General features: G+C 43.8%; 1 protein-coding gene across 1 annotated transcript in view; it reads right to left on the reverse strand.

The window, feature by feature from the left end:
• Positions 1–21,818, reverse strand: part of TENM4 (teneurin transmembrane protein 4) — a 1,214,428-nt gene that overhangs the window by 44,600 nt on the left and 1,148,010 nt on the right. Inside the window, 3 exon segments of the mRNA XM_043992715.1 lie at positions 9,742–10,619; positions 14,154–14,308; positions 21,016–21,248. Of these exon segments, the coding sequence (XP_043848650.1) occupies positions 9,742–10,619; positions 14,154–14,308; positions 21,016–21,248 (1,266 nt within the window).

The raw sequence follows: 21,818 nt of genomic DNA on the forward strand, positions 1-21,818 counted from the left end.
ATCTGTAAAATGAGCTGGAGAAGGAAATGGCAAACCACTCCTGTGTCTTTGCCAAGAAAACCCCAAATGGGGTCATGCAGAGTCAGAGTCTGGCATGACTGAAAAATGACTGAACAACAGCTGTGTGATCCTGGATGAGTCCCTTAATCTCTGTCTGCCATCTGTAAAAGGTTGAAAAGAACAGTATCTACCTCCCAGGGTGGTTGTGCTAGGATAGAATGAAATAATATTTGTAAAATGCTTGGCAAACCTTAAAGTGCCATATAAAGGTAGTGATTATTATGACATACCCTACCTGAATCACAAATGATCCCTGTAGGGAGAAACTGTTAATGTCACCAGTACCTAACAATTTCCTGAATTACTAAGCTACCATTGCAGCTAGCCCTCCCCACTTTAAGCCAGCAATTGGAAGCAATTCAACATCTATTTATTAATCACCCACTCTGCCTGGGGTGGGGAGCTAGCACAGGGAGAGAGACAGGAAGAGAAGGGGAGAGAGGGAGAAAGAGAGAGGAAGAGGGAAAGGGAGGGAGAGAGGGAGGAAGGGAGAGAGGGAGGGGGAGAGAGGGGGAGAGAGAAAGAGAGAGAGAGAGAGAGAGAGAGAGAGAGAGAGAGAGAGAGAGAGAGAGAGAGAGAGAGAGAGAGAGAGAGAGAGAGAGAGAGAGAGAGAGAGAGAGAGAACGCGCACAAGTGTCCTGGCTTTGGAGTCAGAAAGATTTGGGCTCAAGTCCCACTTCTGATGGCTATACTGGCTCGGTGGCCCTGGGCAAGTCGTACTTTTCTACACTGGCAGAGGAAATTCCTCACTAGTTGGAGTGTCTTAGATTAAGAAATCATAGGTTTTACTCCTCTGTCTTCCCATCCCCCAACCCCCAAAGGGCAAAGCACTTGTGCTAAACCCTGGGAATACAAAGACAAAGTGCTCCAGCCTGGAAAGTTCTAGCCTTCTGCTGGAGGCAGGAAGTCATAGAGCAGGTTCACGGACAGACAGTGTTTCTTGTCTATACCATTCCAGTGAGATCACTTACTACATTATTCAGCAGCTTTGCTATTCCATATCTTATTCTAGACTGTAAAATCCCTGGGGCTCTGTTTTGTACCTGTCTACATGCCTTCCAAGGCTTACCTAACTCGCCGCAGAATACAAAATACTGTCGATGCTAAATGTGTGTGCTTTTTTGCTGAGTTACTGAATGAATGAATGAATGAAAGGAAACCCATCTGGAGCCTGCCACTGAACTGGGACAAATTTACAAGCAAGAATATTCCTATGACCACTATGTCCCGCTTTGCAAAGCTTGTTTTGGACCATGGATGTTTCTTCTTAGGACATATTCTTAGCTGTCTGATTCTGTTCTCCTGGAGCCAAAATTTGAAACAGATGTTGTCCAATGTTAGAGAAAATGAACAGTGACAACTGATTCTTGACTGGTGTTTGAACGCCGAAACCCTGCCTGACTTCTCCCCTGATAAACCAGTCAATAGACATATATTAAGCACTTGCTCTGTGCCAGGTACTGTGCTAAGCACCAAAGATGCAAAGAAAGGCAAAAAGACAGTTCCTGCCCTATGAAATGACTTAGCTAGGGTCACACAAGTGGCAGAGGCAGAATCTGAACTCAGAGCAGAGTGCTTTCTGTTCTGCCTGTATCACTTGTTGTGGATGCTCTGAACTGTTAGAGATTTATTATTATTAATATTAATTAATTAATATTAATATATTTATTATTATTATTATGTTAGAGATTGACTGCTAAAGTCCTTCAATGCTTCCTGCTAGAAGCTAGGTGGCGCCACAGTGCATAGAGCCCTGGGGTTGGAGTCAAGACTTCTTTTCCTAAGTTAAAATCCTGCCTCAAGACATTTACTAGCTGTGTGACCCTAGGCAAGTCACTGAACCCTGTTTGCCTCAGTTTCCTCATTTGTAAAATGAGCTGGAAAAGGAAATGGCACACTGCACCACCTAGCTCCCCACAGAACATGCTTATTCCCTTGCTCATGACCATGGGCTCCCAAAGGCTCTCCCAGTAAGGCACAATCTTTTTCTCTCTCTTGGAATTACTCTGTATTTACATATGTATATGTCATATCTCCCCAGCAGGATGTAAGCTCTGTGAGGGCAGGGATGACTTTTTTTTTGGTCTCTGTATCCCTAACCTCTAGCACAGTGCATGGCACATAGTAGGTACTTAATAAATATTGACTGAATCAGATTCTACCGAGCTGGGACTTCTATAGTGACTGTGTGTTTGAGACCCGAGCTCGGGCTAGCCTAGCTACAGACTGAAAAGTGCCTCATAGGAGGATTGGTTCTTTGAAGGTGACATTTTCAGTCTTGTCAAATGGCAAAGAGCTACCTATGAAGGCATAGACTGGCTGCTGTATACTTAATGGCCAAGAAAACTGTAATGAGTGGATTGGGGAACAACTGAATCAACCAAGATGGCGAAGGGCCTCAAGGATCTGTTGAAGGAACTAGTGATGCTTAGGTAGGGGAAGGATTAGACTTTATCCACTGGCTCCAGAGGGCAGGACCAGGGACAGTGGTTAGAAGTTGCAAAGAGGGGGCAGCTAGGTGGCGCAGTGGATAAAGCACTGGCCTTGGATTCAAGAGGACCTGAGTTCAAATCCAGTTCAAATCCAATCTCCGTGCTTCAGACACGTGACACTTAACTAGCTGTGTGACCCTGGGCAAGTCACTTAACCCTCATTGCCTTGCAAAAAAAAAAAAAGTTGCAGAGAGCCCAATTTGGGCTCATTGTTGGGAAGACTGTCCCAAAATAGGATGGGCTACTGCCTTGGGAAGGAGTGGGGACCTCTTTACTGGAGGTTTCCAAGCCAAAGCTGGCCATGCCTTTGCTTGTCAGCTAGGTCACAGAGGGGATGCATATTCAGTAAGGGTTGTGGCTGGGTGGCTGCTAGTGTCCCTCCCAACTTTGCAGTTCTGTGATTCTGAGCATGAGCTTGAAGCTTGTTGTCTTAACAAGCCCTTATTCTAGGAGCGGGCAGGACAGAGATTTAGTGCTACAGGAGTTGGGTTGGGGTTTATTGAGCTGCTAAACAGCTATATGGAATCGGGGCTGCTAAGGAGATCCAATGGAAAGGCAGACACCTAATTGGATCCATGGTGCTTTGGTGCGACCTGCCCAAACTCCTGATCCATCACTCTCCCTTCCTTGGCCCATCAGTTTCAACAAGCCACATCATCTGTCCCTAATGCTGTTTGGTGCAGGAGGCTTGGGTTAAGTGGTGGTTTCATTACTTTAGACTCACATAATGTCAGAGCTGGAAGAGACCTGAGAAAGATCATCTCATTTAAATCTAATTTTATTGAGAAGAAAATGAGGCCCAGGCCAGGCGAGCATCTGACCTAGATCACAGAACCAGCAGCTAGGCTGTCCCCCGCCTGGAGTCAGGAAGGCCTGGGTTCAAATCTGGATTCAGGCACTTATAAACTATGTGACCCTGGGCCACTTGGTTTGCCTCAGTTTACTGATCTATAAAATGGGGATAATGATAGCACCAACCTCCCCAGGTTGTTGTGCGGATCAAATGAGAGTAGTATTTGTGAAGCACGTAGCATATGCCTGGCACATAGTAGATGCTATATTTATATATGTTAGTAGGTACCTGTGATGATGACAATGGTGTCTTAATTGATGACTATGATGATAGAGCAAAGCTGGGACCTGAATCCAGAATACTGACTCTTACTTCGTGGTCTTTCCATGACTCCGTTAAACAGTAATTTGGGAATCGCTATTAGTCCAAATTTTCACTGCCCCCAAATATAGGCTGTACCTGCCATTCCCAAATGGGACAAAATTATAAACTCTCCAATTTGGAATTTCAGGAAATTACAATATTTTGATGCCTAATGACATGCCTTACTCATAATAAGTGCCAATTGAATATCATTTGTTAAATTCAATTGAATAGGAAGAGATTACAGAGGTTATCTAGTCTAATTTCTCCCTGAAACAGGACTCCTCTTTACAATATCCTTAAGGTGGAGTGTCATTCAGGCTCTGCTTGAAGACATCCTGTGTCAGAGGACCCACTACCTCAGAGTCAGTCATTGCCCTTATGGAGATATTTCTTTGAAAGCAACACACACACACACACACACACACACACACACACACACACACACACACACACGGCTGAGATGGTACTTCAGATTTTATACAAACCAGATATTTTGGGAAAAGGTATGACTCATAGACAGGCAATTTGTTAAGACACGGAGGAAGAAAGAAGCTCTTGCTGTGCCACTCCCCATTTCTAGGAGTTGCAAAGGCTTCCCATTGACCTGACAATAACACACAAATGTACAGCATTGAAAGCCCTTCACAATTTGGTTCCAACTTATCTTTCTATATTGATTGCTCATTTCCTCCCCTCTTGTATTGTACATTTCAAATGGACACCCTATCTCCTGCCTCTATCCTTTACTACAGATTAGCTGCCCATGCCTGGAATGAATTACCTCTTCTCTTCTATCTCATTGAACTATAAGCTTCCTTCAAAACACAAATCAGGTTTTATCTTTCATTACAGAATTTATATCTGTAACGACTGGAATGATGCCACCTGCTGGAGAGCTACTGTAGGAAAGCTCCACCATGAGGAGAAGGCGTCTGAGGGCAAGCCATGCATTCAGGTCCTTGGCGTCAGGAAGTGATGTTAGCTCGTGGGTACTGTCTATCCAAGCCACCAGCCAATTAGCTTGGAGCTGTGTGTGGGGGATGTGCCGAGTTTCACAGGAAGTGTTGGGTCCTTTTTGTTCCTGACCTTGCCGTGGCTGGTCAGATGATGGGGTCTCTTAGAAATAGTTAGATTTTTACCTTTCTCTCTGATCCTAATGCTCTTTAATAAATACTTAAACACTTCAATACTCTTGCTAAAGCTTATAATTTATTGGTGACCACTCATTAGATATTTTAGACAGACTAGCTAGGATTTTAGTCCCTTACATATCTTAGAATTATATCTATATCATAGGACTGCTGTTCTATAGATTATTATAGATATGTAAGAATAATCTATAGATTGTTATAGATATGTAAGAATAACCTCCAGATTATTATTAATAGATTATTTATAGAAGGCTTTTCCTGATGTTTTCTTCTCGGCCACACTTGGATATGGAGGGAGTCCTTACTGGAGGAAGGCAAGTTATGTATGTGAATATAATATAATCAATCATGTGGCCTGTTCCTTTAGATTTTGGGGATGATAAAACACCTGGTCAATTTTTAAGACAAAGTGTAGCTTAAGGATCCAAATTCATTATATATAACCTATATCAGATTGCTTTCTGTCTTGGGGAGGGGGGAGGGGAGGGAGGGAGAAAAATTAGGAACTAAAAATCTTATGAAAACAAATGTTGAAAACCAAACTCATTTTGGGATTTATAGAACCATCTTACTTATCTATAGGTCACTTAACTATCAGGTGGTTCAGATATTTGAAACACAGCCAAGAAAAGGAAAGAAACCCAAAGTATTCCCGAGCAGCCCAAATGGATATTGCACCTTGCTCAGAAAGAGAGTCCCTCAGGACTTCCCTTAGTACCTACTTACTCTCGAGATAGTGCTAACAAGTGTGGTTCATTTGTTTCTAAACCCACAGCAAATGAGAAATAGCTGCTGGGGCTGGAGGCAGGCTCACTGATGGGACGGCAGTGAAGAATGAGAACAGACAATAAATGAGGAGGTAGAAGATGGCTAAGTGGCAAATAGAGAATTTCAAGAACACAGCAATTTGGGGCTATTTCATGAAGGTACTGAATGCCCTATGCACTTCATGCACAGGATAATAACTGATGCTCACAATGACTAAACATTAAGAGAAAATCAAATTACATCCAACATCCTGTTAATGAAGGCTCAGAAGTATAGTAATTCCTTTTAGAAAGATTTCCATAGGGGGCAGCTAGGTGGCACAGTGGATAAAGCACTGGCCCTGGATTCAGAAGGACCTGAGTTCAAATCTGGCCTCAGACACTTGACACTTACTACTAGCTGTGTGACCCTGGGCAAGTCACTTAACCCTCATTGTCCTGAAAAAAAAAAAGATTTCCATGGTAAATGTTTAAGAGGAGAAAACCATTTTGGGAGTTAAACTTTTAGATGACTGGAAAATTTCATGACGTGGAAGAATTCAGTGCCCAACAATGCTCTACAAATGGGGTATCACTGTATTGTGTACACTGGTCAAATACAAAGGCTTCTCTCAGGAGAGTACATATAATGCTTCTGGTGAATCCTCCCCTATTAACCAGGGTTGTGAGCCCTGAATCACACCATCTCAGGGTGGGAAGGAACTTGAAAGGTGATAAAAGTCCAATTGTCCAGATATTTACAACATCCTTGATGAGGGATTCTCTTAACTCTGCTCATTTCCAGTAATGGAGAACTTACTTCCCTACCAAAGGCAGTTCATGTTACCTCTGGAGAGCTCTAAATATTAGGAAGTTCTTCCCCCACATCTCCATCCCCAAATCAAGTCAAAATTTTATGTCAGGTGCCTTCTGCACAACTGGTATTTGTTCTGGTCTATTTGGCAAAATGGAATGAATTAAATTCTTATTCTCCTTGACATCGGGCCCTTCAAATATCTGAAGAGAGCTATCACACACACCCCAAGTTTTTTCTTCTCCCCACATGAATCATACTCAGGTCCTTTAATACACCTTCCCAGGACATGGTCCCCATCCTGAAATATGGTGGCTGGATCCAAACACTCCAGGGGTGGGTCTACTGGGGCAGTATCCTTCAGGACTGTCACCCGCCTCATTCTGGTGGCGAGGATTCTTTCAACGTAGCCCAATGTCACAATATTTTTTTTTGGGGGGGCTGTTAATGCCTTCAGAGGCTGGGGATCCATTCAAAGGCTGGCTCTTTTCCACTTGGACTTTCTCCCAAAGCTCCCCTCATTTCTATTCCAGAAACCATTTCCTCCTAATTGGTGAGAATGTCAGGTTCGGCTTAGCGGCTCCCCTCCCTGGCTTGTGAGGAATTAAACAATCGCATTCCTCAGGGGAAGCGGGCATGACCAGAACACCTATTCCGCACGCTGGGCTGTTTTGTTTCCCAGGAAGGAAGTGCTGTCGGCTCATAGCTGTTTCCTTTTACTCTGACTTCGGAGCTATGCCTCGCCTGGCCTGCCTGATTTATGCTCTGCTGCCGATCTATGTCTAATGCTGAGGGAAAGCAGGAAATTGGACAAGGAGCTGAGTGAGTTCCTAGGGCAGGGACAGCCAGCTCTCTCCCCAGCGGGACTCTGAAAGCGCAGTGTAAGGTGCCAGGAGAGAGTCCTTGATGTGGCAGACACCTGCCTCCTCCACCTGCCCGGCAAAATACCATGTCACACAGGGTGTAAAAAGCAGCAGAGTGGTTAGAGCTGGGAGGCCTGGGGTCAGGAAGACCTGGGTCTAAGTCCTGCTGTGTGACCCTGGGCACTTAACCTCTCTCAGCCTCAGCTTCCTCCTGTGTAAAATGGGAACAATAAATACATTAACGAACAAATCATTTTACTATTTAACTCACAGGGTTGTGAGGATTAAATGCTATATAATTCATGCATAATAGCTTTGCACACCTTAAAGTGCTATAGAAATTGAAGCTATCTTTAAATTGTCATTAGTCAGGAAGCTAGAAAGACAGTATCACTGAACTTAGAATCGGGTTCTGGGGTTTTCAAGAGCATGAAACTGGAATGAGCACTAGATTTGGAACGGGATTGAATCCCAGCCCTATTTTTTTTTATTGCCCAGTCTTGGACGGATCATGCCACCACTATCAGCCTCAGTTTCCTCTTCTGTAAAATGATGGGACTGGAGCAGACCATGGGCAAGGCCCCTTTTAGCTCTAAATCCACCGACTCTATAAGTGCTTATATTATATATTACATATATTATATAAGTGCTTATATATAAGCCTTATTGGCTGGGGAGTTGGATGTCCTCAATACATTTCCAACCCAACCCATCCAGTATAGAGCTCATTATCTTTTCCTCTGAATCCTCTCTTTTTCCATACATCCTTATTTCTATCCAAGGCCGACACCATCCTTCCAGTCTCCCATTTTTGTAACCTCGGCACCACCCTTAACCCTTCACTCTCTCTCTCACCCCACATTTCCAGTCAGTTGCCTAATCTCAACATGTCTACTTCCACAGTACCTTTCATGTCGGACCTCTTCCTTATACTCAAACAGCTACCACCGACTTAGTTCAGGCCCTCATTGTCTCACACCCAAATTACTGCAGGGGGTCTGTAACTGGTCTCCCTGCCTCAAGTTTCTCACTAACCCCATCCATCCTCCATTCTACTGCCAAAGCGATTGTCTTTGATCAAAGACTTGACCCTAGTCAATCAACTCCACTTGCTCCTTACTGTCTTTAGGAGCAAATAGAAACCCCTCTGTTTAGCTTTTAAGGCCAGCCCTTCACAACATACTCTCCAACCTATTTAACCAGCCACATTAAGTATTACTCCTTTTACACTCTGTGGTCTAGTCAGATTGTCATCTAATCAGCAGAGTGCTTGGCACATAGGAAGCAATTAATCAGTGCCTGTTGTCTTGATTGACTGGTCCTCTCTCTGCTCTTCACACTGGATACTCCATCACCTCCTGTTTCTAGGCCTTTGTCCTGCCTATCCCCCAGGCCTGGAATGCACCCCCACCTCAACTCCAGAATTTCTTCTTTTAATACACAGGCTTGAGGACCACCTGTTACACGAAGCCTTTCTGAATCCCCTCAATGACTCCCTCCCAAACTACTGAGTATATTATAATGAACTGATATTCTGTATTTACTCTCTGTATCTACTTATATTTGTACTTCTCGTCTTCTCTGTTGGAATATAAGCCCTTTGAGAGCTTAGTAGAAATTATCCATTTTTTTGTATCCTCTGGCACCTAGGACATTGCTGGACCCATAGCAAGGCGCTTAATAAATACTTGTTGACTTGCATAACCTTGGACAATGTGAAGTTTTGTTAATTGTAAAGTTTTGTTAAATGTGAAGTTTGTGGTTAATACATTTTAGGACATCAGAATTCCATGTCTTCCAGTGATCTGAAAATGATGTCTTCTGTACCATTTCTTCCTCCCCTTGTCTTACTTAGAATACCTGGTGGGATCACTTGCTTGATAGCATTGCTAGTTTGATGTTATGGCCTCCCATTGTGCTGTGAAAAAATTCCGTAATAATCAGAACTGCCCATCCATGGGATGGGATGGGATACCTCAGGAAGACCTGAACTCCTCATCCTTAGAGGTCTTAAAGTAGAGGCTGGATGACTACTTGACAGGGACCTTGGAGAGGGGATTTACACTTCAGGGAGGTGCTGGCTTAATGACACTTAAGGCCCTTCTAATTCAACATTTCTAATTTAGGTATTTGGGCATTTGGGTAATGTGAGGAGAGAGGTCATGTGGTAGCAGAATCTCCTAGAAAAAAACCATTCAGAATAAAAGCACAGAATATATCATAGCCACTGATGCATAACCCACACTTTTGACCAAAATAAATACAACCTGAATTACCCCTAAACTGAACCCCACCTTTTAGAAAATAGTGTGCTTCATGAACTAGCCAACTAGCCTTTGGAACTCAAAATCTTGCAAAAATGAGCGTTGACAACTATGTAATTGGGAAAAAATAAAATACTATTAAGTGGGGGGAAAAGAAACCAGCCCGCCAAATGGAATTGTGTTGGTACTCACTCATAAAATGTCGTCCATCCATTTTCATTGCTTTTGGTTGCAAGGAGACCGGAGTTGCCGTGGTAAGTCATCTGGGCCAGCTCATGCCCTTGGGTTGTCACACTTTTCAGGGCGCTATTGGTACCCATCGTCACCCAGTATACCTGGCCGTCTGGAACCACCAGCCAGAGAGGCATGCCAGTGGAGTCCCTCCGCACGTTCACTATGTTGCCATTGTTATCAGTGATGAGGGTGATGTCACCATCACCCGTGTAAGTGAAGTTGTACAGGTAATCTCCAGTGGGGAGGCTCTGGGTATACAGATGTTTACCACTGGTGTCGAACAAGTAGAGCTCCTGGTCAATGGGGGAGGCCAGCTCATACAAATTCTGGGTGTTCAGGAAAGGTTTGTTTTTCCGGATAAAGCGGATCCTGATATTTCCCAGGTCAGCCACATAGAGCTCCCCATCAGCACACACAGCAAGGGAAGAGGGGGAATTCAATTTAGCATCCTTGGCATACCCATCGTCCCCAGAGAAACAGTCACAGTTGGCGTCATTCTTGCAGTCACAGCCACTGGGGGCACCAGCGACCAGCGAAATCTCCCCATTAGTGGTGACCTGCCTGATTCGGTTGATTTTCTTTTCGTCAGTCTCGGCAATGTAGAGGACCCCAGTGTGAGAGACGGCCAGGGCTGTGGCAGACTCCAGAGTTGCGTGGACCGCCACCTTGCTCAGTAAGAAGTGGTCAATACCAGGGACCTGGCAGTGCATGGGTCTGCCAGCGACGATGCGAACTTGATGGTTCTCAGAGATCTGTAGGACCACATTGTTGTCAAGAACGTAGAGGGAGTTATCCATAGGGTTGATTGCCAAGTCTGTGGGCCACTCTAGGCGAACCTGGCAACAGAGACACAGACATAAGGTGAACAGCTATTTCCCATTATTCCATTCCTTCGGCAAATACATATTAAGTTCCTACTATATACAGAGCCTTGGGGGGGGGGTCCTGTGGGACATATAAAGTTCAGACAAGACAGAGTCCCAATCATCAAGGAACCTGAAGGCTATTAAGGTTAATAAGACATGGAGTTAGATGTGGCATACATTACGATAAATGCGTCAGAAAGGCATACAAGCACTATGTGATAACTGAGGGACAAAGCACCCACCAGTCAGGGATCAGGGAAGGCCTGGGGAAGAAGGAGACTACCATGAGGCGGGAAATCTTCGCTAATGTAATGGAGATGACTTGGTGTAGTCCCAATGCTGACATGTACTAGCTAAGTGATACCCCATTAGTGGATGCCCAACCCTTATTTCAACTCTTCCAGTGATAGGAAACTCATTACCTATCAGGTTTCCTGAAACAGGATACATTCCACTTTTGGACAACTTTTCTTTTCTTTCTTTCTTTTTTTTTTTGTGGGGCAATGAGGGTTAAGTGACTTGCCCAGGCTCACACAACTAGAACATGTCAAGTGTCTGAGGCTGGATTTGAACTCAGGTCCTCCTGAATTCAGGGCTGGTGCTCTATCCACAAGAAGTATTTTTTTTAAATTGAGATAAATTCTATCTCCCTGGGCAAGTCACTTAACCTCTCCTTCAGTTTCCTCATCTGTGAAGATCAAATGGGGATAATATATGTGCCTTGCAAACTCAAAGTGCTATGTAAACCTTAGCTCTTATTTCTCCTTGTTCCTCTCCTCCTTGTGTTTTGACTAACTCTTTATCACGTCTGATTTGTATTGTCATAATTTGCCTAAATATCTTATGTGTCCACAACCTTCAGCTGGGGCTGTGTCCTCTCTAAATTTCTTTTTGTGATTTGTATCTTTTCCAGTCTTGGGTACAAGGATTTGTACACAGTAGGTATTGATAAGGATTGCTGAATAAATGAATGAAAGTTGAACTAAGTTGGGGTCTGCTGATGATGGCAATGATTCATCTCTCTCATCTCTCTATTTTAGACATAGCTTCCCTATTCCTGCTCTTTCTCCAGCCTCTGGCCTCTGTTTCCTCTTCCTGTGAAAAGGGTTAGAGCCCGTGGCTTTCTGTCACAACTGCCTTCATGCCTCCTAATCCTCTTTGGGAGTACGGCTTCACGGCCTCCTGTGGTTAGCATCAAGACAACGGTTTACTCTGAAGTGACAAGGGAATTTTCATTTCCTTAAAACTCATTTCTTGTCATCGTTGGCAGCTAAATATTTTATACCCTCTGCTCTCGTGGTACCCTGGGGACCTGACTGCACAGACCATTCTGGCTGTCACAAATGATGGAAAAGTGTGTGTATGCTCGTGACAGTCAGTATGCAGATTTAGGGAATATTATAACAGGGAAAAAACACGGAATGTGAAGAGTTGAAAAGGGGGTCTTTAAAACCCAGGCCAGAACAAAGAATGGAGGATGGAGCAACTGAAGGCCTCTCAGAGATCATCCACATCAAATGCCTCATTTCATGAAGGGGTGATGGCCCCGGGGTAGGGAAGTGGTTTCTACAAGTTCATGTAACTAGTAAGCAAGAGCTAGGACTTGATGGGGATTCTGACCCGTGAGGGAGGTTCCTGAGTAGAGTTTCCAGGACTCAGATTCTGTTTCTGGACTCCAAAGCCCTTTTTAATTCCACCATGTGGTCTCGGATTGCAAATCAGTACACACCTATACACCTATAGATATGGCTTCATCAAACAATGTGACTAGGAAGGACAGCCAGAAAGGGACACTACTGATCATATCAGCAAACCTAAGAAAGTCTATTAAATAGATCTTTGACAGATAAGTGAGCACTGGAGCGAAGGACAGAAGACCCGAGGCCTCATCCTAACTTACTGTGTGGCTGAGGCCAGGTGGCCTGACCTCCCTGGGCCTGTGATTACTCATCTTCTTTTTTTTTTTTTTTTGTGGGGCAATGGGGGTTAAGTGACTTGCCCAGGGTTACACAGCTAGTAAGTGTCAAGTGTCTGAGGCCGGATTTGAACTCAGGTCCTCCTGACTCCAGGGCTGGTGCTTTATCCACTGCGCCACCTAGCTGCCCCCGATTACTCATCTTCTAATTGAGAAAAATAATAACAGGAGGTAGGCTAGTTATTTGCTGGCCACGTGACCTTGGGCAAATCACTCAACCTATCTCAGACTGTTGCCTCATCTGTAAAACGAGGGAGTTAGCTTCAGTTACCTTTGAGGTCCCTCCCAGTCCTAAATCCATTCTGTGGTTTAAGAAACTTGGGCTCTAGTTCTAACTCATTCTTTTACCTTGGTTCAATTGTTTCCCTGCTCTAAGCCTCAGTTTACTTCTCTGTAGAATGGGAGGCTGGTCTAGACAACCTCTAAAGTTCCTTTTGTTTCTAAGGTTCTATGCACTTAATACTTGTACTATACTTCCTAACTCAAAAGGTTATGTACAGAAAATAGGTAATTAAGTAAAGTACCTTATCAAACTATCATCTATGTATCTATCTATATATCTATGTATCTATGTATCTATCTATGTATCTATCTATCTGTCCGTCCATCCATCCATCCATCCATCCATCCATCCATCCATCCATCCATCCATCCATCCATCCATCTATCCATCCACCCACCCACCCACCCATCTAAAATGTCAGCTAGGGAGCTAGCTTCAAATTTAGAAAGAGCTGGGTTCAAATCTAACCTTTGACACATAGAGACTGGGTGACCCTGGTTCAAAATACTTAACACAGAAACTCTCTTAAGATCCTAAGTTGCAAGAGAAATGCTGGAGGGACTTTTTTCACCTGGAAGCTCCCTATTTGAATAGGTCTCTTCCCTGTTCCTACTGCATTATCATAATTCCATAGGAGGTAACATTTGTTGCCTGCTTTCAAGACCAGGTAGGAATTCAGCAGGTGAACAGAGGGAGGGAGGGGGAGCTAGGGACAGGACCAGAATATGTGCACTAGCTAACCTCCTAAGGGTGATTATAGGGGTCAAACAAGATGTGTAAGCAAAATGGGAATGTGAATTATTACTATTATAATTGGGTCTGGAATCAGCTCCTGTTCTGCAGGAGAGTGAGGGAAGGTGGGACTCAGGCACTGGGTCACAGGAAGAGGTCTGACAAACTCTAAAAATAAGAACAATAATTGAAAGAGAGAGAGAGAGAGCACTCTTGTGTGGGCTGGTGTGTTTACCAGCCAAAGGGCTTAAAAAGCCTGGCTTGATCTGGGCTGTAACCAATTTGCAATTTGATGTAATTCAAGACTTCTCCTCTTCCTGTTGTTGCTAATTCAGGCAAAAGTGGATGTATGCAAACCACCAGTTCCTGGAGGTTAATCTGATTCAGGTCTGAGCTGGGCTGTGCCAAACGACCAGCCTCTGGCTGGATCCTTTGTGGGAGCCCAAGGTCTCTGAGACCTGCAAGACAGGCTTCCTGCCTGGGACGTTCTGCTTGAGTCAGGGACCTTTTTCACCTGAGATATATCCATCACGGAGTCACAGCTGAGAGGCCGAGCAGATGTCAGGTCATTAGATCCCAGGAGAGTGGAGATGATCCCATTCTGATCAATGCGTCTGATCATGGTGCCATCCACAAAGTAGATTAGCCCGAATTTGTCCACTGTAATGCCTGAGGGAAGGAAAGAAAATCATCATCAACAACGACTAGCATTTATATAGTACCTTAAGCTTTACATATATTATCTCACTTGATCCTTAAAACAACCCTGTGTGGGGGAGGGGGAGGTAGGTGCCAGTATCATTTCTATTTTATAGATGAGAGAACTGAGGCTTAGAGAGGACAGGTGACTTACCCAGGATCACACAGTCAACAAATGTCTGAGGTAATATACAAACCCAGGTCTTCCTGATACCAGGTGCATACCTTCATCCACTGTGACACCTGGCTTCCAAGGTAATAAAAAGTACAAGGCCAGTGGAAATCAGTGAGGTTTGTGTGCAGATTTAGGGAATTTTAGAGTTAGAATTTAGGGAATTTAGAATTCATGCCGCAGGTACCTGCTGGATCCCTTGAGGGATGTGAGATTGGAAAATTCCATCTCCAAATCACTCTGTTGCTGCCGACACCATAATCCCAACCTGACACCCCTGGCATGTGCCACCCCCCCACCCAGATACAGATGTTCGATGAGCCTGTTTCTTTATCTGAAAAATGGGGGTGATATTCCTGGCAATGCCAATCTCAGAGGTTTGTGGTGAGAATCCATACAGATGATGGCCCCGGGGAAAAGCGCTTTGTGGCCGGGAAGGGCCATAAAATGTGAGTTGTCCTATGTCAGGCCCCTATTCTCTGGGTGCAGAGAAAGGGTTAGCAGTTTGAGCATCAGATGAGATGATGACTGTGACAGGCCACCGTCATAATGTAGGTTTTCTAAAATAAAGATCTGAAGGGCCATCTGATGAGGAAGGAAAGGATGGAGTTATTCTGTTTGGATGAGGAAGGAAGAAATAGGCTCCATGGTGCCAAGTCACAGAGGGGCAGGTTTGGGTTCCACCTAATTAAGTAGTGATTCATCAAAGATTTATGGCATGCCAGTTGTGTGCCAGGCACTGCATTTGGTGCTGAGGATACAAAGAAAAAAAACCATACAACCTTTCCTAATGCTTAAAAGTTGTTCCAAAATGAAATAGGCAATGTTGGAGAGTTAGATGGGTTGAAGAGGGGCCAGTGATGATGTGGTAGTGAGCTCCCCATTATTGGAGGTGCTCCAGAAGAAGCTGGATGAGTGTTTTGTTGGCAATGCCATAGAAGAGAACTATGCTTGGTGCAGGGGATTGAACTGGATGTCCTCCGAGGGGCCTCCTGACTCTGAGACTCAATGGTGCTCTGATTCTAAGGTTTTTTGGTGTTTTTTTGCAATTGGGGTTAAGTGACTTGCCCAGGGTCACACAGCTAGTAAGTGTTAAGTGTCTGAGGCTGGATTTGAACTCAGGTCTTCCTGAATCTAGGACCAGTGCTCTATCCACTGCGCCACCTAGCTGCCCCTGATTCTAAGTTTTAACAGCAAGCAAAGGAATCATGAACATTTGAAGAATTGTTACAGGAGTAAAAGGAAGAAGTAGGGTCAGACGTCAGCTTAATATTAGAAACACCCTCCCTAACAATTAGAGTTCTCCCAAAGAGAAAGCAGGTTGCCTTGGAAGGTGCTGGATCCCGCTTCATTGGAAGTGTTTGGACAAAGGTTTGATGGCCATCTCTTGGATATGGGGGAGGGAGGATTCTTGTTCAGGTAGGGACTGGACTGGATGCTCTCTGAGGCCATGCCAGCTCTGGGAATCTGTGAAATGACCCAGAGAGGAGTCTTGATCCTGGTCATCCACTTGTCCCTTCTTTGATCCTCTTTAAGGTGTTCCTGATTTTCCCTTCTTGTTCTAATATCATTGGATGACTATGGATCAATGCTTGAACACAATGGAGGCTGGGGTCGGGGAATGAGAGTTGGTTCCTCCTATGTGTCTGAGGCAGATGCAGGCAGGCAGGCAGCAACCATGTCAAAGTTGGAAGAGACCTTAAGAAACAATGTTACAACACAGGTGGAGGTACCCAGGAGTCATTTATTCCAAACCCCTCATTTTACCAGTGGGGACACTAAGCCCCACAGGGGGAACTAACTTGAATAAGGTCAGAGCATTGGTCCTTGGGCAATACTGTATTATTTAACACAATGAAGAATAGTCTAAAGTGTCCTGCATTGGATTTGAATCTAACCTCTTACTACTTGGTCCCTAGGCACAAAAGTCTCCAGCTTTCTGAGCCTCAGTTTTATCATCAATAAAATGGGGATCATGATTCGTAGACATCAGGATGAATGCCCTTTCTTATTCTTCTTATTAGAACCCATTAGGAGCTGCTTCACTAGCATCCTATTTCTAAATGTTGGAGAGTAATTTCCAAAGAGAGGACAAGGTGAGTTCATAGAAGGGGGAAATCCCTCTTCCCTTGCCTGCCTTGGATAGAAATTAATTATGCTTCGAAAGCACCAAGACAGGGGTTTCCTTGTCTGCCTGGATAAGTTCCTGTCTTTTGTTTCCTCCCCCTCACCATCTGCCAGCACTGATGAGGACTCAGTTAACAATGGCGGTTTTGTTTATGGCTCTGGCTGCACAAGCTAATAGAAATGATCAGTCCCCTGATTAATTCCTTCCCTTTTGTTGTGTTAAATAGATGGACTTCCCTTCCCCTCCCTCTGTAAACTGTCTGCCAGTGGTGGCGGGCCTGTCACTTGAATCTGGGTTAATTACAGGCTTTGGGGCAACTCACCAGCCACAACATGTGTGTGTGTGTGTGTGTGTGTGTGTGTGTGTGTGTGTGAGAGTGAGTGAGACAGGGTCTTAGAAGAAAGCTAAGTAGTCTTCTGACAAAGCTGGGGTTTAAATGATTTTTTTGTTTTTAGTAGAGGAGACAACGTTTAAAAATAAGGTGTCATAAAGAGGAGAAATGACTGTCTTGTCTCATGGGGTTTTTACTTGATGGAGAGAAAGGTGATAATGTTGCAGAGAGTCAGAGGACCCCCAGTTCACATCACCCCTATCTCTTCCTACCTGTGTGACCTTGGACAAATAACTGAACTTCCCTGTGCCTTAGTTTCCTGATTTGTAAAATAAGATGGGAGGGCCTGTGAGGTTTTTTCCCAGCTCTGATTTATGGTCCTAGCATATAGTTACCCTGTAAATACTAGGGAAGGGCAGTGAATGGGATTCAAAATTGTTATTTGAGGATACATTGATGGAGGTGCGGGTTTCAGCTTGGAGGAGAGGCAGTTTAGGGAAAACATAATAGATAGCTTCAAGTATTTGAACAACTGTGAAAGAATAAATTTGAGGGTTTTTCCTTTTGTTTTGTTTTTTGTGGGGGTTGGTCCTTGAGGGCCGATTTAGGAGTCATGAGGGAAAGGTACAAAGAGGCAAAATTTTGGTTCAGTATAAAACAGGTACTTTTTTTTGGCTGGGCAATCAGGGTTAAGTGACTTGCCCAGGGTCACACAGCTAGTAAGTGTCAAGTGTCTGAGGCTGGATTTGAACTCAGGTCCTCTTGAATCCAGGGCCAGTGCTTCATCCAGTGCACCACCTAGCTGCCCCCATAAAACAGGTACTTTCTAAGAATTATAACTACCCTGAGGTTCTGTGGAGCAGGCTTGCAGGATCCTTTCTAAGGTATGGAGTTCCATGTCCCTGGAATTCTTCCAGCCAGGGCTGAATCATAGCGGGATTAGGAGGAAGCTGGAGAAAGGATTAATGCTCTGCGTAGGGGCTGGACAAGATGACCTCTGAAAGTCCTTCAAACCCTACCCAGGACAACCTGATACTTTGTATTGGAGATTTCATGATGTTTTCAATGAATGCAAAATCATATTTCAATTTAATGTTATTATTATTATTATTATTATTATTATTATTATTATTATTACTTGGCCTTTCTTTGTAACACCAGTGCTTATTACATGCCTGGTACACAGCTGGAGCTTAATCAATGCTTGTTGCCCGACTGGTTTTCAGGAATCATATTTTAGGAAAGACATCAAAAAATTGTCACTTTTCATTGGTAATATCCTTTACTTTAGGAAATGTATGATCCAAGAGAAAGGATGTAGAAAGAGAGAGGGATGACATCCTGGGCACCAACAGTATCTGCTCAGTGTAAAAAGAGTACAAGGGACTGATTGCTGGGGTGGAAATGATGGGAATCTCCATAGGGAAATGATCCTTCCATCTTCTATTCTGTAACAAAGAACCAAAAAAAAAAAAAAAAAGCCAGGCAGAGTCTGCCAAGCACCCTTCAAGCAGATTTCAAAGGGTATGAAGCCAGGATGGGTAATGAGATGAACCACAATTCTAAAGGGGAAATCAGCAAGGTACTCCTCTCTTTAAAGGCAGGAGGAAAGACTCAAATCAATGGAATCTGTGATCCTTCAGGTATTAAAGCATATGGTAACAGTTCTGTTTCTGATCCAGAATTCTGTGTCCTAAAATCCCTACCTGCTATAAAATTATAGTATTCTGTGATGGGGGACACACCCCCAGGACCTACACCTGTTACTATGGATGTCTATGGCTATCCTGGCTCCGAGGAGGTTTTGTTCCTGAGCCAGAACCGCATGCAAATTTTCTAATACAAAGCTAGAATAGCTTGGTGGGGGATGGTTTAGGGGAGGGATACAGCTACTCTCCTAAGAAGACTATTTTTTCAGAGGCTAGGGAGGGGAAAGGAACTTGTTTATTGGCTAGTGGCAAACTCACATTGTTAGAACTGGAAGAAACCTTAGCCATTCTCTAATCTGGCCCCATCGGACTGAAAAAGACTTGTTCAAGATCACATGGCTAGCAAGGCATAGAACTGGAATTAGAAACCAGTCTCAAGTCCAGTGCTCTTTCTGACTGCCAGGAGGGCAGAGCCTAAATCCTGGTAATGTTACTGTGGGCAAGTCACTTTGCCCTGTAAGCCTCAGTTTCCCTATCTGTAAAATGGAGATAAAATTTACAATATTTACTGTAGTTCATACTGTGAGAATTCTTTGTAAACCATAAAACATGCTAGCTACTATTTTTGTTGTACTACTCTGCTTCCAAATGTAGGCATCTTTGGGTGCTTTCTGGTGCAATGCTTTTATGAGTGGCTGAGTCCATTTTGTGGATGTTGTTATTCAGTTGTTTCAACTGAGTGTGGCTCTTTGTGAACCCATTTGGGGTATTCTTGGCAAAGATGCTGGAGTGGTTTGATTTTTCTTTCTCCAGCTTGTTTTACGGATAAGGAAACTGAGGCAGAGTTATAAATACTTGTCCAGGGTCACACTGCTAGTAAATGTCTAAGGCTGCATTTGAACTCAGGTCTTCCTGATTCCAGGCCTCGCACTCTATCCACTGTGCCACCTAGCTGGACAAGGAGTAGTAAATTTCACTTAGAGCCTTCCCTGCTAGGTGGTGTAATAGATAGAGGGCTACACTTGGGAGTCAGAAATTTTGAATCCTGACCTGGTAAAGTAGGCTTTTGCCTTTAGAAATAAGGAATCATGAATTGGAGAGAAAGCTGTTTTCTCTCACGGGGTTTATTCTTGATGGAGAAGGCAGGGGATCATTTTGGAAAGAGTCAGAGGATCCTGAGTGCTGTGTGACCCTGGTTATGTCACTTATCCTATCTCAGCCTTGGTTTCCTCTTCTAGAAAATGGAGATAATCATAGCACTAATCTCTCAGTGTTGCTCTAAAGATTAAATGAGATAACTTATGCAAAACACTTCGAAAACCTGAAAGCCCTGCAGAAATGCTTAGCCTTTATTATTGTTATGAACAAAACCTAAAGCTTTGAGAGGGTAGAAATGTATTAAGATAGGGAAGAAATGTGCTAAAGCTACTGAAAATTAGACCATTAATACTTTACAAAAATGATTATGGGGGAAGAGGCCATATATATATATATATATATATACAAGAAAAAAGAAGGGATAAGTGTTTTTTTCTCCAGTTTTCTCTGAGGAAATCTAACTCCACTGGATCTAGCTGGCTCTGTCATGGCTATTTGGAAAAGCATCCACACCCACAGCAGTGCTAAGTGGCAAGATGGACAATGTGGATAAAAACCCACTCCAAACAACAGCTTCTTCCCAAAGGATGCGCTCTCAACACCTCTTTCCAAGACTATTCCACACCTCATTATTACCCTCCACCCCTCTGATTGGAGGGTGGAGCCATCCCTTCATATTGGACTTTTGGGGCCTCTCTATATGCTCCCACTTTGGCTACCTCTCCTCTCCCTTTTTCATCTATTGAGTATTGTCTTCCCCTATTAGATCGTAAGTTCCTTGAGGGCAGGGATTGTCTTTCTTTTTCATATCTGTATCCCTGGGTTGGCACAGTGTGGGTAGTGTGTATTAAGCATAGAGCTGGTACTTAGTTAATGGTTGTTGACTATTATATAACAGCTTCCTAACTGTGACCCCCTTTCTCAAATCTTTTGCATCATCACAGTCTACTTAATATCATACTTATGTGTGTGTATACTGTATTTTACTACGAGATGGTGAGCTCTTTGAGGACAAAGACTGTTCTTCATCTCTGTATACCCAGCACTAAGCTTGGGGCCTTGTGTAACAATAGGCACTTAATGAATGGTTGTTGGACTGAATTGATTTGAACGTTCCTGGAGTTGCTAACCAATATTCAAACAGATAGTTATTTTTTGTTTTTGTATTTTACTTCCCATCCCATTCCCATTTATTGCTTCCCATGAGATGGCAGGAAAACTATAAATATTAAATAATCCAATCTGTTGTTTACTCTCAGGATTTGGCTGTTGAAAGAATGACTACAAGTTTGTCTTTACCTCTGGGATTGGTGAGTGTGGCTTCTGTCGCCTTCCCACCATCACCACAGCGAGTGTCATCAAAGGGAAGGCACTGATCTCCCGTCCCGGCCACCACCTCCGAATTCTTGACAACATCCTTCACGACTGTGGTTGACTTGACCTTGAAGACCCGACGACTGTTGGTGTCAGAGAGGAAGATGGATCCAGTGATGGGGTCTGTTGTCAGATAGTACTTATGAGCGGGACTATGGCTGAAAGGCAAAGACGGAATATTTTTAGTTGGGTTGTTCTTCTCTCCCAACAGGACAAGAACAACACACGACCATCACCACTAAGGTGTTGAAGATACAAGCAAGCATGTCTTGTGCTGGAATGTTCAGTCAATTGGGGCACTTTCTTTATGATGCCAGAAATGAAAGGGACCTTAGTGAAGAATCTAAATCTTGCTGTTTTGCTATGTTTAGAATACTCTCACCACCCACCTCTCTTGTCTATTGACTCCCTACCCATCCTTCAATGTTCTGCTGAAATGCTACCTTTTCCATACGCGTTTCCCAGAATCCCTCTGCCTGAAGTGATTTCTTCTATGTCTATAGACTATACATAGTCTGATCTCATAGTACTCTATACTTTTTTTTTTTTTGGTGAGGCAATTAGGGTTAAGTGACTTGCCCAGGGTCACACAGCTAGTAAGTGTCAAGGGTCTGAGGCTGGATTTGAACTCAGGTCCTCCTGAATCCAGGGCCGGTGCTCTATCCACTGTGCCGCCTAGCTGCCCCACTCTATACTTTTCTTATGTACTTTTCATAGGCTAATTTGTG

The sequence above is a fragment of the Dromiciops gliroides genome, chromosome 3 (genome assembly GCF_019393635.1).
Source record: "Dromiciops gliroides isolate mDroGli1 chromosome 3, mDroGli1.pri, whole genome shotgun sequence".
NCBI classification, from domain to species: Eukaryota; Metazoa; Chordata; class Mammalia; order Microbiotheria; family Microbiotheriidae; genus Dromiciops; species Dromiciops gliroides.